The following is a 12,022-nucleotide window of genomic DNA, read 5'->3' on the forward strand; positions in this document are numbered from 1 at the left end:
TTTCCAAATATTACCAATCATCCTTTTTGTGAAACTTCCTAACTTTCTTAGCACTTGTGTTAACTAATGCCCTGGCTGAGAGAGATGGGCAGCTCGGGGTTGGAACAGAAAGATGTGTGCAGCTAAGCTAAGCTTCAGGTTCCTTGGGCTGTAGTTCTAATGGACCCCAAAGTGGGAGTGTCCTGCTCAGAGCCCAGAATATTGCAGAGGAAGTTACACGGAATTCTAACTCTGTCCACGTCGCATGAAACACGATGGAAACATTTCAGCAAAGAGACAGATCTCAAGGACTGAGATGTATGTGTGGCTTTGTGCAACAGAGTAAACTCCAAAGAGTTCTGTGCTTCCTGAGAAACAATTTTAGATCTGAATTTGCCTACTGCAGATTGCATGTTATTCTTTTTGCAAGAACCACCAAACTGTGTTGTTCCTTACTGCTGTGGTATTTTTGTCATAGCTATTTACAGCTACATTGGGACTTACTTGCCTTTTGGATAAGCACATTTGTCTGTGACCAGCTTACATCCTTACTTCTACGTAACTAATTTACAGCAAAGCATTAATTTTATAGAGACAGTTGCAAAGCGCTACAGAAAATGCAGTAACGTAAGTACTCTGACTTTCGTGTGCATTCCTGCCCTGTAAATTCTGTTTTGTTTTGTTTTTGTTATGGAGAATACTGAATAATGAAATAGGCTAGTGAGCACTGTAACTTTTTGCAGCTTTTTTTGGTGTTGGGAATCTGTATAACACACATATATCCCGCAGAACTGAAAAACATGGGACAATGCATTTCTAGAAAAATAATGAAAAAGGAACAGTAGTAGCGAGCCTTTGGCTGGAATGGGTAATGTTGATGGTCAAAATTATATATAATGCGTTCTTATAGCCAGTTATTATATGAAACCATAACTCTGTTCACATCGCGTAAAATGTGATGGAAACATTTCAGCAAAGAAACAGCTTACAACTTCCATAAAATACAAGTTGGTGTTTTTTTAGAACATAATCAATTCTATGGAATTTATTTTTTCAAACGGACTTTCAGATTCATAACATATATTTAATGTCGATTCATTTATAGTTTTGACTGAAGATTCAAGGTTCAAGAAATTGGGGTTTTGTTTGTTTGGTTGGTTTTTAACCACTTAAGTTCTTCAGCAGTAGCACTGCTACAACAAGGTAATTGGGTCTCAGCAACATCCTGTGCTTGAAAACCAGGATTTGTTCCTTCACTTCCTCTGGAAAATGGGCCACTTCCAAGGCCTCTTATTTCTTTGGAGGCTTTCAGGAGAGGATAGAGATGATGTGTCGTCATGGACTCTGATTCAATTACTTGCTTTGCATACTTCTGAAATTCATGTTCTTTATGGAGCGCAATAAGCTCATTGTGAGCATTGTAGTCCAAGTCTGCTTGCTTCTCCTGCTGTTCTTTTGCCTTCTTTTCTGCCTGAGGAAGAAAAAGAAATAAAAAAGGGAATAACAAAGCTTAGTATTTCATTCACAACATAATTGTCTGTTAAAATTTAGAGAGGGTAAGCTTACAGGAGATTGGAGGTGACTTTACCATGCTTGTCAGATATCACTCCTCCCCAGTTCATTCCCAGCTCACCCCACCATAGGAAAGTGTACACTGAATAGCTGAATAAACGTCAGCATTCACTGCTGTTCCTTGGGGATCTGCCCAGAAGATACAAGGGGACAGCAGCCATACATAACAACACAGGACAGGAAGTGATGTGTCATTGCAAACCAGCTTTCACTCATGCACCACTCCTTGACAGGAAAGGGTTTGTATGGGTGACTCCCACACTGACTAGCACTGTCAGTTAGGTTCATGCTCCTTTTTGAAGGCGCTGGAAGGGTATGACACTTCCATTTACCATTTGCTGGATCTGAATTTTCTGTACTTCTATGTTTGCATCACGTTGTCTTTGTTTCTTGGCTTTTTCTGTTTCCAGATAGATCTGATTCTTTTCCACTAATGCTTGAAGTTCTTTTTTACTTTCTGCTTTTTCCTCTCTCTCCTTTTCCAATTTCATCTTGACCTGCATTTTATAAAATAGAAGGAGTTAACCAAACAGTTACCCTGCTAGTTTGAGGAGCCATGCCTTTCAATCAGCCATTCTCCAGGCCAGATCCCGAAGCAATAACAATGCAGTCTCACACCAGTACTCTGATGTGCTGGATGATGGCAGCTGTGCTCTGTCCAGGTGCAGTTTCTGGCAGCACTGACAGGCTCCTCAGCTGCAGGAAGCAGGGCTGAGACTGAGAAGTGTTTGCGCAGATTACTAACAATTACAGAGCTTTCAAACTCGAACGGATGAACTCAGGTACCCTGTGGCTTGCTTAAGGTGTTAGATGTGTAACTGTAAATTGTAAATATGCAAGGCAGCCACTGAGAACTTGTGGGTATGTCTCACTGACAGTTAGCATGCTAAAAACCATAGTATTCCTAGAAGGTATTCCTACGTACATGCCACAAAGAGGGAGGAGAACAGGTTAGATTTCTTACCACAGTGGCTCTGTGTTCAGCAATAGACTCAATGGCAGCCTTTTTTTTTGCTTCCTTCTCTTTCTGTTCTTTTTCTTGTGCAGCTTCTTTTTTTGCAATGTCTCTAGCAATACGCTCATCTTCCATCTTCATTACTTCACTCATTTGGGCAGCTAATTGCCCAACAATTTTATCCCGGTGTTCCTGTGTTATTCTGCAGAGGAACATAAGTATTCATAACATATGCACCCAGTCTACATGAAGCACTGCTTCTACCAAACCCCACCCATTCCACTTCTTCATCTCCTTGGATTCCTCCTGTCATATTTTTTTTAAATTATCTGATTTAGCAAGTAAGTGTTCCCCATAATTTTGTAACACGATTTTTTGTTGCAGTGAAATGCTGTATCATTCGGAGTCTGCCTGGAATCTTGCTATTAGGAGGGACCTGTAGAAAGTATTGGCCAGAAATAGGAACAGTTAGATTCATATCACTGGCATATTCATGCTGTACTTTCAGTGTTAAATAGGTAGACCTTGCTAATAGCATTATTAATAAAGTAATTTAATTAATTAATATAGGTGCCTTGCTAAGAAGTAGAACTATTTTTCTTGATCTATCTCAGAGAAGTATAGCTTATGCCCCAAAATACTTTTAACTATGATTCTATTTGTCTTTAATTGCTGAGAAGGTGGAGGCTTGTCAGGACTTGTAGAAAATCACTGTTCCCAACACACTGGAGTAGAACTTTGCACTTTTGTAAATCTTTGTGCTTTGAGGAGTGTGGAGATCTATTACTAATTATGCTGTGAAAGAACTTCCTTTTTGTCCTGAATTCTCTGTATCCCATTGAGTAGAATTTAATTACAGAATAGTTGTGGGTTTTGTTATGTCATCAGTCTGAAATATTTGAATAAGAAAGTGTGCAGTTTAGATACATTTTATAAGCTAGCTTTGAACCTACCTACGCATTTCAGCTTCTTTCTTTTTCATCAGCTTGGCAATAGTTTGCTTTGCTTTGAAATGAGCTCTAATCCGATCGTCGTCTTCCATTTGCTTTTGTTCCTCCACTGCTTTGATAATTTTCTGGTTAGCTACATGTTCCTGCATAGGCAAAATGATCCTGATATAATATGAAATTTAGAAAATCTAGGCCTGGATTAGCAACTCCCTTTCTTCATGTTTCTTTCAAAGAGAATGGAGAGGAAAGGGATTCTTATTGCTTCCTCATGTGGTTTGAGCATGCATGAAGGGGAGGTGGTAGAAGAGAAAGAAGGGGAATCAAGCATCAGACATGGTTTGGAGCTGCTTCTGCCAACCCATTACTGTGCAAAGCAGGGAGCATTATCCCTTGCTCCCATCCACACACATGGGAGAAGGGAATGCTGAAAGGAACGGGACTGTGCAAACCCCTCCAACTATTTTCATATTCACAAACTATAATTATTCCCCTTTCCTATCAAAGAAAAATGGGCATAAAACTGGGCAGGTACATGGTACATGGCATACTGAAGCTATCAGCAAACCTCCTGTTGCCAGTAGGCCCGTTAAGCTATATTAATTAACATTACTGTTTCACTCCAGACAGCCAAAACAAAGTGAACATTTTGAACTCTTTGCTTTCCTGTTACTTACATGATACAACCTCTGGCGTTCAACTTTTTCCTCCCGTTCCTTTTCCATCTTTCTCAGAAGTTCTAATTGGTACAATTGGCTCAATCTCTGTATTTCTTCTCCTTCTCTTTTGTCTTCTAGCTTGGCAAGATCTGCTTGATGCTTGTGCTCCTTTATTCTGAAACAAAAAAAGTGGAATTTAAGGGTTAAGGGGCAATACGAAGTAATGAACAGATAGGAATTCTGCATGTCTACAGGTACTTTAACACTTAAATATCTGGTATTTTGAAGAGAAGGTGGGTAGAATGTCTGAGGTAAAAACCAGCATCATCATTGTAGAGGTAGCTCTTCAGTAATCTGACCAGAAATTAGCTACATAGTATATGCAGATATACTGCAGATGGCTGGTAACAAGATTATGCTGGACAACCCATGAGAACCTCTGCATCCATTACATTTTGCCACATCTCTGCAGCAGCTTCAGTGAGCAAGATTTCCCCAAAGTCCCACCATACCCAAACTTCTCTGTCTGGACACGCAGGCAACAGCTTAAACCAGTAGTATTCTTCCAGTCCTAGGACACTTGAGACCAGACTTTAAACCTACCACCTGCATCAGGGAATTTGATTCCTTCTGTCAGCCACCAGTTCTGTAATTGTCACCTGCATTGGTGACTCCCCAATAAATGCTTGGGAATAGCTGAAAGAGTGGAGGTAGCAGTGATGAGTTCTCTAGATGCATTATCTGGTAGCTGATTATGGCCAATGCAACAGTCTGATTTAATTTCTTCTTTTTCTGGAATCAAAATTGATTTAGAATACACTGTCAGGAACAAAATTGAAATAGTGATGTGGTTAAAACCTATTGCTGCCTACTGGAAGTGATTTCACATGCAGACTGTTGGCAACTTTACCACACTGCTTCTCCTTCTTGTGCAAGGTCTTTTGTTTGGATTATTCTTTTTAAAATGTCACATTTCTGAGACAAATGATTATTAACTCTCTGTAGAAACCTTATAGAGTGTATTTGTGAGAAGAGAGTCTAAATAATTAATCCAAAACAATCCTACTTTACTGTTACTTACTGTTCCAGCTGATCTCTGCATAGTGCCAGTCGATTCATATAACGTTGATGTACCTTTTCTTCCTCTCTGAGAATAGCTTCTTTACATTTACGTTCTATTTCTTCTTCCTTCTTTTTGTTAACATCTGACTTTAACTTCTTAAATTCAATTTGAGCATCCCTTTCCTTTAGGACCTCAGCAAGTAGAAGGGCACTCTGCAAGAGAACAATTTTAGTAATTTGCATGTCCAAAGTGTTTAAATAAACTCAATATGATTTGAATGGAAAAATTGTAAATTGTCAACAGACATGCAACCCTTTCACTCTTTCGTTCTGGTGGTACAGATAAGCTTTTGCTTTATTGATGGTCTCCTTCCATTTTGCTGCTTGGAATTCTGCTTCTTCCAAATCAAGTAACTTTCTTTCTTCCTCTTGCTTTTCTTCACGTAGTTTTTTGGCTTTCAGTTTTCTTTGTGCCTGGCCCTACAATGCAGGTAAAAATTCACCTTCTTATAAACCACATTTAAAAATTGTGGATTAAATATAAACCATTCTGAAGATAGCACACTCCATGAATTTTTTTTTTCCTCTTGCATTTCAGGTTTGGCAATTAAACTATTTATGCAGAGCTTAGTTAAAATACATGTTTAAAAGCAAATGTTAAACTCAGGGATTACACCTGTAAATACTATTGTGTTTTAGAGTCACAGAATCACAATGCACAGAGCAGAGGGGCAAATCACCTCCCTCACCCTGCTGGCCACGATTTTCTTGATGCAGCCTGGGATACAGTGGGCTTTCTGGGCCATGATGGCACATTGCTGGCTTGTGCCCTGCTTGCCATCCACCAGTACCCGCAAGTCCTTTTCGGCAGAGCTGTGCTCTGTCCTTACGTCCCCCACCTTGCATTGTTAATGGGGGTTGCTACAACCCCTGTGTGAGACCTTGCACTTGGATTTGTTGAACCTCATGAGGTCTGTCTGGGCCCTCTGCTCCAGCCTGTCTATGTCTCTCTGGATGGCATCCTGTCCCTTGGGCACATTGATCACACCACACAGCTTGGCTCTTCTCTTTTTGGGTACATGAAAACAACTTACCTAGTCTAGAAACGCACGCAGTGCTTACCATAATGGTGTTCGTCCAGTCTTTGACAGCTGCTTTGGAACGTAAGTGCATTTCTTGTCGTTCTTTTCGCTCCGCGAGGATGCGTGCTACCTCTCTGCTCATGCTGCCGAGGCCATCCTGCATCCTTTCCCACTCTGCTCTTGGCAATACAATTACTTGACGGAGATCTACTTCGTTTGGAAGAAAACATCCATCTAGAATGTTATTTGCTTCAAATCCATGTGATGCTGCATAGAGGGGGGAATAAAAGTGCTGATGTTATTTGGAGTCAGAAATCCTAAATTCAAACCTGTGTCAGCGTTTGAATTCGTGCACGGTAGTGACAGTAAGCACTCTTCACGGTCTCTCTCCCCACCTCGGCACCCTGGAGCCAGCACACAGCTCCTGGTCTCGCGTTCTGACCATAGAGGTGTTGGTGCTCAGGCTGCGGCACTGCTCACACGTCCCACGGCCGTTTGTGTGCGCAGGTTTGACCTGTGGTACCTGGCAGTTTGGGACGGCCCTTGGACGTGGGTCAGAGAGCAGCCGGGACCGGACAGCACCCCGGGGAGGGAGGGAGGAAGGAACGCCGGGGAGGCAGTAAAGCACGGTGCGCACCGGCTGTGCCTTGCCGCCCTCGTCCCGTGCGCTCGTACGTCCTAAGGACGCGGGTGGGAGCCGCCCGCCGGGAACACCCCCAGGGTCACGAGGAGCGGCTCTGCCCTCACCCGCGAGGCTCCACTCACGCGCCAGCTGCCGCCTCCGGCGCGTCAACCTCGTCCCCGCCGCCATGGCCGACGGCCGCGGCGCCGTGTGTGCGCCACGTTGCCGGGCAACCCCGCCGGGGCCACGTGATGGTGCGGAGCGGAGGCGGGCGGCGCGAGCCGGAAGTGGCGATCGGTGCTGCCGGTGGTGCCGCTCCCGGCTCTCGGCGTCCTGTCGTCCTGCGGGCCCCCGGGCGCCGCCGCCGCCGCTTTCGGCCCGGGCACGGCGGCAGGCAGGGGCTCGGTGAGGCCCGTGAGGTGCGTCCTGCCGGGGCGCGGAGCTGTCGCGGGGGCTGCGCGGACTGAGGAAGTGCTCTGCAGCCCGAACCCGCGAGCGGCAGTGCTTTTCACGGCCGCGGTTCCTTGCGTTTGGCGCGTCCTAGCCGCCCGCTGCTCGGTGTTTCGCTCGCCAAATGTCTCCGAACTCTGTGGCGCCATCTGAGTGTCCCTCTAGGTGCTGGAGAATCCCGGTTTGCGTGCCCTGGGAGTGCTGGCGGGGAAGTGTGCAACCGCTGCTGCAGTGCGAGGCCCGCGGCTGGAGCTGCAGCTCCCCCTGGGCGCAGTCCGGGGCTGCGGCGGGCGGAGGTTTGGCACGGGCTGCAGCTCTGACCTTCCCACACTGCTGTTTTTAGTCTCAGCGTTACTTTTCCCATAGTTGTAGTGGCCATAAATAGCTTTTTCTGTTCAGGTATTTGTCTTTCTTACGTGTTTTTTTTTTTTTTTTCTCCTGAGTGCAGAACCGGGGTAACATTTCAGTAGTTTCATTTATGTAAATATTTTTTTCCTCTATTTGTTTGTTTTGGGACCCATTCATGGACAGCTATGAAATTTCTGTTGGTTTTTGATTTTGACCATACAATTGTGGATGAAAATAGCGACACCTGGATTGTGAGATGTGCCCCTGACAAAAAGCTTCCCAATGAGTTACGGAACTCCTACCGGCCAGGACATTGGACAGAATACATGGGCAGAGTCTTTGTCTACTTGGGGGACAGTGGCATCCGAGAAGATGACATGAAAAGAACCATGACAGCAATTCCTTTCACTGCGGGCATGGTCGATCTTCTGGGGTTTATTGGCAAGAACAAAGAGTTTTTTGACTGCATCATTGTTTCAGATTCTAACACAGTATTTATTGACTGGATTTTAAAAGCTGCTGATTTCCATGAGGTGTTTGATGAAGTGTTTACAAACCCAGCAGTGTTCAGCAGTACTGGCTACCTGACCGTGCAGAACTTTCATGCCCACCATTGTCCAAAGTGCCCTAAAAACCTTTGCAAAAGGACAGTTTTAAAAGAGTTTCTAGATAAACAGGTGGAGAGAGGAGTGAGTTATACGCAGATTACCTATATTGGTGATGGTGGGAATGACTTGTGCCCTGTGATGTTTCTGAAGAAGGGTGATATTGCTATGCCCAGGCATGGGTATACCCTAGAGAAAAAGATTTCTCAGCTCTCTCGAGATTTCTGTCCCATAGAGTGTTCTGTTCTGGTTTGGTCATCTGCTGTTGAAATTATGTCTTATCTGAAGCTGCTTATAAAAGAACATTTGAAGTGATAAAAGGAAACTGATTTATCCTTTTTTCTTCCTGGGTGAGAAATGCTGAATGCACATGGAAACACAACATTATGGAACTGGGATATTAGCTGAACTTATGTTGTTCAAACATAATATAAAATTGTATTTTCAGTTTTGTCAGTAGTGGGAAAGTGATGTTAAAATGGCTTTCAGGCGTAGTGTGCATTCTGACCTTTGTGGAGAAGTGTGCATGTGGGGGGGAGGGGGCTGCGTGAGGAATTGCCAATTCCTTTTGTCTTCTCCATCCTGAGCCTTTCCCAGCAACCAAAGTGATGTTCCATGTGCTGTAAGGAAGGAGTAAGATTAGTGCACAGAAGAATAATTATTTAAAAGAATTTATATGCTTTACTTACCAGGAAGGTGATTCTGGAACTTCTGGCTTTGAATACTTTTTTAAAAATCGGGGATAAATGTTTAATTTGTAAATGATTTGGTATGTCTCTAATCCTGTTTGATCTGAAGATGCATTTATATTTTTAATATACTGAATATTTTACCAAACTAAATTCCTTTTTAATAGTTTGTATTAAAGACAATAAAAATTACAGTCACTGAGAAGAGCAGTGCTTGATTTTGTAAGGTATTCTGTAGTGCATTCCGTTCCTGTAAGGGCCTGGAGTGGCTTAACACAAGTGTGGGTGTCAGTCTGCAGAATAACAGTCTTTTGGTCAGTTCTCTCTTGAAGCACAGGAGGAATGTTGTCACTTTGCATTGTTGCCACTTGGTACAGAGCCTGTGCTGTCAGATGGGACTCAGCCTGCTGCTTTTTCTGCTGCCCACAGAATGCTGTGTGTGTCCCTATGCGTTCTTGTACCAGTTTCACTTATTCACTCTTGTCTATGTGCATCCTGTAATCCTCTTCTACAAGCTGAAAAGGAACATCTGTGTCTGTTTTAACTGTGTAACAAAATTTGCCTGTGTTTGAATAAGGAATCATTTGTGAGCATGTAGTAAGCATGTTTCTCGCTCGTGGTGAGACGAACCATAAGACTTGTACTATGCACACAGAGGCACTTCAGTCTCATTAAAGTTGAATGATCTGTCTTCATGCCAAATGTTTGCTTTCTGACAGTCTCCCCAGAGGTCCCAAGTTGTGCTAAAGTCTGCTATTGAACTGTTGTCTGTTTTAGCTTTTATATGCCTTAGCTTAGAATTCTGTCTAACCTGCAGCGGTATGGCTGCGAGTGTCAGATATATGGCTCAGCAGCCTGCAGCTGATGTAGATGTCTTCTGCATTGTCTTTGGGTGTTGTTTTCATTTTCTTACTGGCATTTAATATTGTTATTACTCACTTTTTTTTTTTTTTTTTTTAAGTTGAGAGTTTTTAAGAATGGTTTCCCCTGTTTTAGGTCCAGTAATGTATAAATGAAGATTTTCTTCAAGTACTGCTTTGTAAATAGTCTGGCTTTTAGCTCTTCATCTGTTTTAACTAATTGCAGAAGGTTGCTTTGAACAGTTTGTTGACTGAGGTGTCCCAGATGATACATACAGGTTCTCAGGAGCATGGCTTTAATGATGGGTAGTTGATAGCTGTCTGAGTTGTACTGGGGAGTTTGCCCTGTTGTATTGTGCATGGGCACAGAGACAGCATCTCACTAACTGAAGGTTTCAAGCTGTTTGAGTTTGCTGATTTGTAGCCTGTACGAGAAATAGTGATAAACGTTGTGTGGTGTTGTGTGGTATTGCATGTTTTTTTGGTGTTTTTTTTTTTTTTTTCCCTCCAAAGTCGTGCATCTCCTTCATTCTAGGTATGCTGCTAAGGGTTGCAGATATTGTGCTTTCCATATCTTGGTTGTAAAGCAGCTTGCTTTCAGCTTGTCCCCAGATCTCACTGCTTATTTAAAAAACAAAGTGCAAACCCAACCACCTGGTATATAAATAAGTACTCATCTTTCACTTCCACTTACGTTTGTTATTCTTTTAGCCTTAGAAACCTCATGTTGCAGTTCGCTCTGTTGCTGATTCCTTCAGCAAGAAATTCACATTCATACTGAAATAAATTTTTTGGTTGTTTTTAAGAGTAGAGAAGCAGGAGATGAGAAGAAATGAAGCAACTAATTGAAAAGATTTGCAATTATGATCCAATCACTTCTAGTAGAGTGTAGAGCCAGTGCTATTTTCTGGGCAAAGTGCATATTGGAGACAGAAAGAACTTGTCCATTCCGGTAGGTAAGCCATTAAGCAATTAATAAGGTCCTCCCTCTCTGCCCTCCCTGCTCCCATGTTAATCACTTTTCTGTAGCGCCACAGTTACCAAACTTTTCCACTTTTGAGTATAAGGGGGGGAGATGATTATCTCCAGATTGTGAAGTCAACTTTAGCTGGTAGCTGCCAGGAAGGCAAGGAGAGGGCAGAGCAGGTCCTTGATGGGACGCTGGTTCAGTGTAGGTTGTTACTGACGTGACTGCTGGCTGTTTAAACAACGTGCTCTGTGGAAGGGAGGTGTCAACTTCTGAGGAAGTGCTGAGATGTTACAGAATATGTAATGGGAGGCTCTTGTGTATATGGAAATATTCTGTATGGTAACAGGCCTGCTACCACACACCAGTTAGTATGGGGAGTACTGAGCTGAAATCCTATACCCTGACCTTATATGCTAGGAGGCTGGCCAAGAGCTGGGAGAAGTTCCTGCTTATCCATAGGCAGCTGGTGAAATGGAAAGTGAAAAACAGCAGCAAAACAAACTTGTTGGCATGGGGACGTATAAACAGAGTCGGGACCCTACATGGGAATGCTCCAGAGAAAGAAGAGGAGTGAGCAATGTAGCTGTGGGACAGCCACTGGTGAGAGCAGCTGGGCTGCAGTAATTTTTGGGCTGCACCACATCACATAACTCAGATTTCTTGGGCTGACAATACATCAAAAGTGGCTGAAAAAAACTGAAGGCAAAGATATGTGAAGAATTTGCGAGGTATTTTTGGATCAGCTTGTTCACATCTTGTGCTGTTACATAAAGGCTAATGGAAAGTGTGAGTCCTATTGCACAATTTGTGTGTGAGGAGGGATGCAGTGGGATGTCCATATACACCTTCCCACTCAGATTCCTTCTTTAATTCACACTTCAGTGGGAACTAGGGAGGAAGTACCACTGGTAATTAAAAGAAGAAAGAAAGAAAAAAAAGCTTATTAATCTGTGCAGAGCAGGAACTCTCCTAATTTCTTCTTTTAGGGTGTGCAGGCACTTTGCTAAACCTAGCAAATGCTTGCCTTCCTTTGGTGAAGGGGTCCTGGACAGCCCTTTCAGCCCAGGAGGGCACTGGCAGAGCAGGCAGAGCCCGGCTGCGGGTCCAAAGGTCCAATTCCCACTGGGGGGAGCACAACCACCTTAAGCTCGTTGTGCTTCATTTACATGTAGGGATCCCTGTATCTGTAGGAAATGTGCCAGCAGAGAAGAGAAACTGTGAA

At 43.3% G+C, this 12,022-nt stretch overlaps 3 protein-coding genes across 3 annotated transcripts in view; 2 read left to right on the top strand and 1 right to left on the bottom strand.

Moving 5' to 3' along the window:
* Nucleotides 1–12,022, top strand: part of LOC122181669 (kelch-like protein 23) — a 25,096-nt gene continuing 13,074 nt past the window's right edge. The window contains exon 1 of the mRNA XM_042874247.1: nt 1–606. The gene's annotated coding sequence lies outside the window, so the exon portion shown is untranslated. The remainder of the gene's footprint in view (nt 607–12,022) is intronic.
* On the bottom strand, nt 894–7,575 carry LOC122181668 (coiled-coil domain-containing protein 173-like). The gene is given in 10 exon segments (XM_042874241.1): nt 894–1,450; nt 1,884–2,048; nt 2,516–2,708; nt 3,460–3,599; nt 4,131–4,287; nt 5,194–5,387; nt 5,481–5,654; nt 6,297–6,523; nt 7,022–7,390; nt 7,393–7,575. Coding segments are annotated over 10 exon segments (2,049 nt in total). The 5' UTR covers nt 7,478–7,575; the 3' UTR covers nt 894–1,105.
* On the top strand, nt 7,303–9,661 carry PHOSPHO2 (phosphatase, orphan 2). Its single transcript, XM_042874249.1, has one exon. It carries the CDS (start codon nt 7,862–7,864, stop codon nt 8,594–8,596), a length of 735 nt encoding a protein of 244 aa, XP_042730183.1. The 5' UTR covers nt 7,303–7,861; the 3' UTR covers nt 8,597–9,661.

The sequence above is a fragment of the Lagopus leucura genome, unplaced genomic scaffold, assembly GCF_019238085.1.
Source record: "Lagopus leucura isolate 7727_CA_CO unplaced genomic scaffold, USGS_WTPT01 Super-Scaffold_100012, whole genome shotgun sequence".
NCBI lineage: Eukaryota > Metazoa > Chordata > Aves > Galliformes > Phasianidae > Lagopus > Lagopus leucura.

What these genes read in the sequence shown, in the direction of transcription:
- PHOSPHO2 (XM_042874249.1), top strand. Translation starts at nt 7,862, where the DNA reads ATGAAATTTCTGTTGGTTTTTGATTTTGACCATACAATTGTGGATGAA.